The 2,286-nt window shown below is 37.6% G+C and overlaps 1 protein-coding gene across 1 annotated transcript; it reads left to right on the forward strand.

Annotated features, from left to right (window-relative positions):
- Positions 1-555: 555 nt before the first annotated feature.
- Jabba (jabba) lies at positions 556-2,283 on the forward strand (the record flags this gene model as incomplete). The annotated part of the gene is made up of 4 exons (XM_017637109.1): positions 556-885; positions 963-1,327; positions 1,416-1,628; positions 2,248-2,283. Coding segments are annotated over exons 1-4 (876 nt in total), but the record flags the coding sequence as incomplete, so codon positions are not given.
- Positions 2,284-2,286: the final 3 nt, after the last annotated feature.

The following is a 2,286-nucleotide window of genomic DNA, read 5'->3' on the forward strand; positions in this document are numbered from 1 at the left end:
AAATTTCAAGGATAAAATTTTAAACGCACAGTTTCAATACTTACCAGTCCTTATCCACCAAAAAATTTAATCTGATTAAACTCTAAAGAATTTTCTCTTTAATTTTATACTCATACTTCTTCTCTAAGCACATTACACTGCATTTTTTAAATCATTTTTGAATTACTGTCGTCAGAAATATAGCCAATATTGGTAAAATGAAGTTTATATTATTGCCATCAGAGCAAATTACAAATCCGGAAAATCCCGAGATTATTTGCCAAGAGTCCCGGCATTTTCGGGACCTAGTAAAGACCGCGATCCCGGGATTAACATTCCTAATATGTACACATAACTACAAATATACGAGTAGCACCTACATATATGTAAATAGAAAACAAATCCGTGCTAACAAAAATATAGTGATAAGAAAATTGATTTGCAAATGGTGCACTACATACATATAAACGCCGCATAACTAATGCATGCATACATATATGTATGTACATATGTACATACAAACACACATGCATTTATATTTTGAAAAAAAGCAAAAGTTTTTACAAGCGTTGTCATTTTAATTATTGTATTTATAATTCGTTTTCAGCTGAACTTAGTTCATTAAGCAACTTTCCTACTTTAAAATGGTGCTAGAAATAGGCAAAGAACCACATCCAGCAACGCAGCTGCAGCAGCGTGAAAACCATACAAACGCCGTTGCCAACAAGGAAGATGAACTGGAACCAATCATAGAAGCCACCGACACTAGCGGCAGTGTACTCTTCGATAAAGTCTACCAAATGATGGAGAAGTTCGCATCAACGCGCATCGGTCAATTTGCGCTGGAGCGTGGTGATCGAGTGCTTCGCATCTTTGAGGATACCGCAAAGTGGAGTTTGCCACATGGTAATAGAGAGTTTATGCGGCAGCGGGGGCAAGCAAGTGCAAAATAATGTTGCTACTTTTTTTTTGTACTTCCGCAGATGTTCCCTTGGTGCGTCCATTACCGTGGTTACCATTTCTTATGGTCATCATACTTCTACGCCAATTTCGTATCTGGCTATCGCTGGGTGCTCTGCTTATAGGTAATGGTCCAGTTACCGCCCACAATCTTGTCTATTTTATACAAACGCGTCGTCGTAAGCTGCGCTCAATTCGCGTACACGGTCTTAAGGCGATACAACAACGCGAACATACACGCAAAGCGCTGAAAAATGAAAAAGTTGGCGGATTGATGGTTAAGTTGGGACAGCTCTTTACGATCGCTTTGTGCCGGCCGCGTATTAATTGTGAACCCGCCGGCGTAGTCTTTGCGGCACACAAAACTGGCTTGCAGGAAATACTACAGGTGTATTTTTGTATTACAGGAACTAAATAAATTTTGCTAATAGTTTCTTCAATTTTTTTTTTGTTTTTATACTTTATTTAATACACAGTCTCGTGAATCTCCACGTTTCACTTATAAACGCCAGCGTGAAGATGATGCACCCGAAGCGGATTTGAGCTGCAGTGATTTGCTATCTAAATATGCGAACGAAAGCTCTGCTGATGACTCTGACTATGTACCGATTCAAGAGGAAGAAGACACCAACAATGAATCCACTCAATCTGGCATTAGTTCAAATGATACACAGGGAGAATATAATATGGTAAGCGCGAAAATAATATCGTATAAATTTATGTGCTGCAAAACAAAAATTTTTGGCAATTTATTAAAAAAAAATCAAAATAAAAATCTACACTCGTTACATTAACGGAACTCAAATGGACTGTTAGTGCTAATTACCCTTAACTTTCGCTTTAAAATAGGTAAAAAAATCATAATTTTTTCTTGATTTCACTCTTAGAAGATTGGTCCCAAGTTTTTGCGAAAACATTCGGACATGCATATCCAAAAACAGGATAGCGCTAGAGTGATTTTCAGCGAGACGTGATTTCCCCAAATTTGGAGGCGAAGCCACCACTTAATTCAGGTGCGGTAAGGTCAAACAGACCGCTTACTGCATATCAAGTGTCAATAGAGTTAAGTAAATGATGCATCCATAGACAATACAGCATCATTCTCGGTGTAATACCAGGCAGTAATTATTAGACTGGTTTGGCAGATGGTCAACCTTTAGCTAGCTCCTACTGTAGATGACCGAATATTTAGAGATGTGATAGAGAGGATATTTTTTTCATGAAAACATTTTATATAAACATGAAAAAAAAATCCCAACCAATATTTAATCCATTTTCAAACTATTCAACTTCCTCTATCTATAACAGGATAGCAGCGATGAGAATGCCAAAGGCCTAAACTTGAAC

Source organism: Rhagoletis zephyria, unplaced genomic scaffold (assembly GCF_001687245.7).
Source record: "Rhagoletis zephyria isolate East Lansing unplaced genomic scaffold, Rhagoletis_zephyria_1.1 Rzeph_scaffold_20159, whole genome shotgun sequence".
In the NCBI taxonomy this organism is placed as follows: domain Eukaryota; kingdom Metazoa; phylum Arthropoda; class Insecta; order Diptera; family Tephritidae; genus Rhagoletis; species Rhagoletis zephyria.